Source organism: Aplysia californica, unplaced genomic scaffold (genome assembly GCF_000002075.1).
Source record: "Aplysia californica isolate F4 #8 unplaced genomic scaffold, AplCal3.0 scaffold00693, whole genome shotgun sequence".
In the NCBI taxonomy this organism is placed as follows: domain Eukaryota; kingdom Metazoa; phylum Mollusca; class Gastropoda; order Aplysiida; family Aplysiidae; genus Aplysia; species Aplysia californica.
This window is the reverse complement of record NW_004797963.1, coordinates 123,282-125,125: the sequence shown is the minus strand read 5'-3', so window position 1 is coordinate 125,125 and position 1,844 is coordinate 123,282. Positions and strand designations below refer to the sequence as shown.

General features: G+C 36.0%; 1 protein-coding gene across 1 annotated transcript in view; it reads right to left on the bottom strand.

The window, feature by feature from the left end:
- LOC101850115 (serine/threonine-protein phosphatase 2A 56 kDa regulatory subunit alpha isoform) overlaps window positions 1–1,844 on the bottom strand; it is a gene marked incomplete in the record, with an annotated part of 23,428 nt that overhangs the window by 2,728 nt on the left and 18,856 nt on the right. Inside the window, 1 exon segment of the mRNA XM_013088150.2 lies at window positions 1,436–1,555. Coding sequence (XP_012943604.1) covers window positions 1,436–1,555 — 120 coding nt within the window.

Sequence of the window (1,844 nt, the reverse complement as noted above, 5' to 3'; positions counted from 1 at the left end):
TTGGTGATTTTATATTTTTATATAAAAATTTTAAAAATCGATTTTTTAAATTTAAATCAGATTTTAAAAATTTAAATAAGATTTTTTTTTTTTTTTTGAAAATGTCGTCACAGTTTGGGATTTTTGGTTGCTAAAAGTATGTACTTTTAGTGCAAAATGCATTGTCTTTATTTTAACTAATGATTAATATAAGCAACTGCAAAAGAAAGCCTTAATCTGCTTTATCAGTGAATTATGGCTAGATAAAAAATGAAGAAAATGTTAGTCTAAAAAGAAGGGGGGGGGGGGGGGGAATTATGCATAGATAAACTTGCATTTTACTACAGTTTTAATGTGTGTGTGTGTGTGTGCGCGCGCTTGTGTTTGTCTAAAAAGAAAAAAAAAATATGCTAATTTCAATTATGAAAAAAAAAAGAAAATTGAATACTGTATTATTTTACAGTGACAGGGGGAAAGCAGACTTTTAAGCATGATTATATTAGTCTACTAAACCTTATATCTGTTTTATAAAACCAAGGAAAGAAATTCTGAATGTTTATAGATGTAAAAACTGAATACATTTTTTAAAAGTGATTTAAATGACTGAGTTTTATTTTTAAAATCAAGATTTAAAAAAAAATCAACTGATTTAAATCAACCCATCTCTGATTTTAATTATGGAAAAAAAAAGTAAATTGAATACTGTATTATTTTACAGCGAAAGGGGGGAAAGCAGACTTTTAAGCATGATTATATTAGTCTACTAAACCTTATATCTGTTTTATAAAACCAAGGAAAGGAATTCTGAATGTTGAAATATGTAAAAACTGAATGAAAATAATCTTTTAAAAAAGTGATTTAAATCATTGATTTTTATTTTAAAAACCAAGTTGATTTAAATAAAAAAAGTCAACTGATTTAAATCGACCTGATTTAAATCAACCCAACCCTGACAGACACATGACACACACACAGTTCATGATGTACTCGTTGCTCCAGAAGTACAGGGTGAGCTCCGCCACCTGTCAGACACACACACACAGACACACACATGACATGTTACACAAACAGAGACTAGACCTGGTTTTACGGCACTAGCAACACAATAAGGTTATATCAGTGCCGAAGAATAGAGGTGTTACAAGAGAGTAACATACACAAAAAAGGAGAGATAAAGATGATAGATGTTTGATAGGAAAGAAGAAGCAAACCACACCAGAGTACCCGCCAACCGCCCACTCACAGAAAGTAACAAACAATGGAAAGAAGAAGCAAACCACACCTGAGTACCCGCCAACCGCCCACTCACAAGAAGGAACAAACAATGGAAAGAAGGAAGAGAAAAAAGGATGACAAAATATTTCAGAGGAGAGAAGGAGCAAATCCCAGCAGAACAGCTGCCAACCACCCAGAGCAAAGAGCCCCCGGCATGAGCTGCGGTGGGCGTGTCACCGACCTGGAAGTGCGGACTGGAGACACACTTGGCGATCTGACGGAACAGGTCCTCCTGGATCCGCTGGAACTGGGTGGGCTCAATCACGTCCAAGATCTCCTCGATCTCACCCAGGAACATCACCTGAAACAGACAGTTCACATACAGTTCACACACAGTTCACAGACATCACCTGAAACAGACAGTTCACATACAGTTCACACACAGTTCACAGACATCACCTGAAACAGACAGTTCACATACAGTTCACACACAGTTCACAGACATCACCTGAAACAGACACACACAGTTCACATACATCACCTGAAACAGACACACACAGTTCACATACAGTTCACATACATCACCTGAAACAGACACACACAGTTCATATACAGTTCACACACAGTTCATATTCGGATTCCAGAGATAA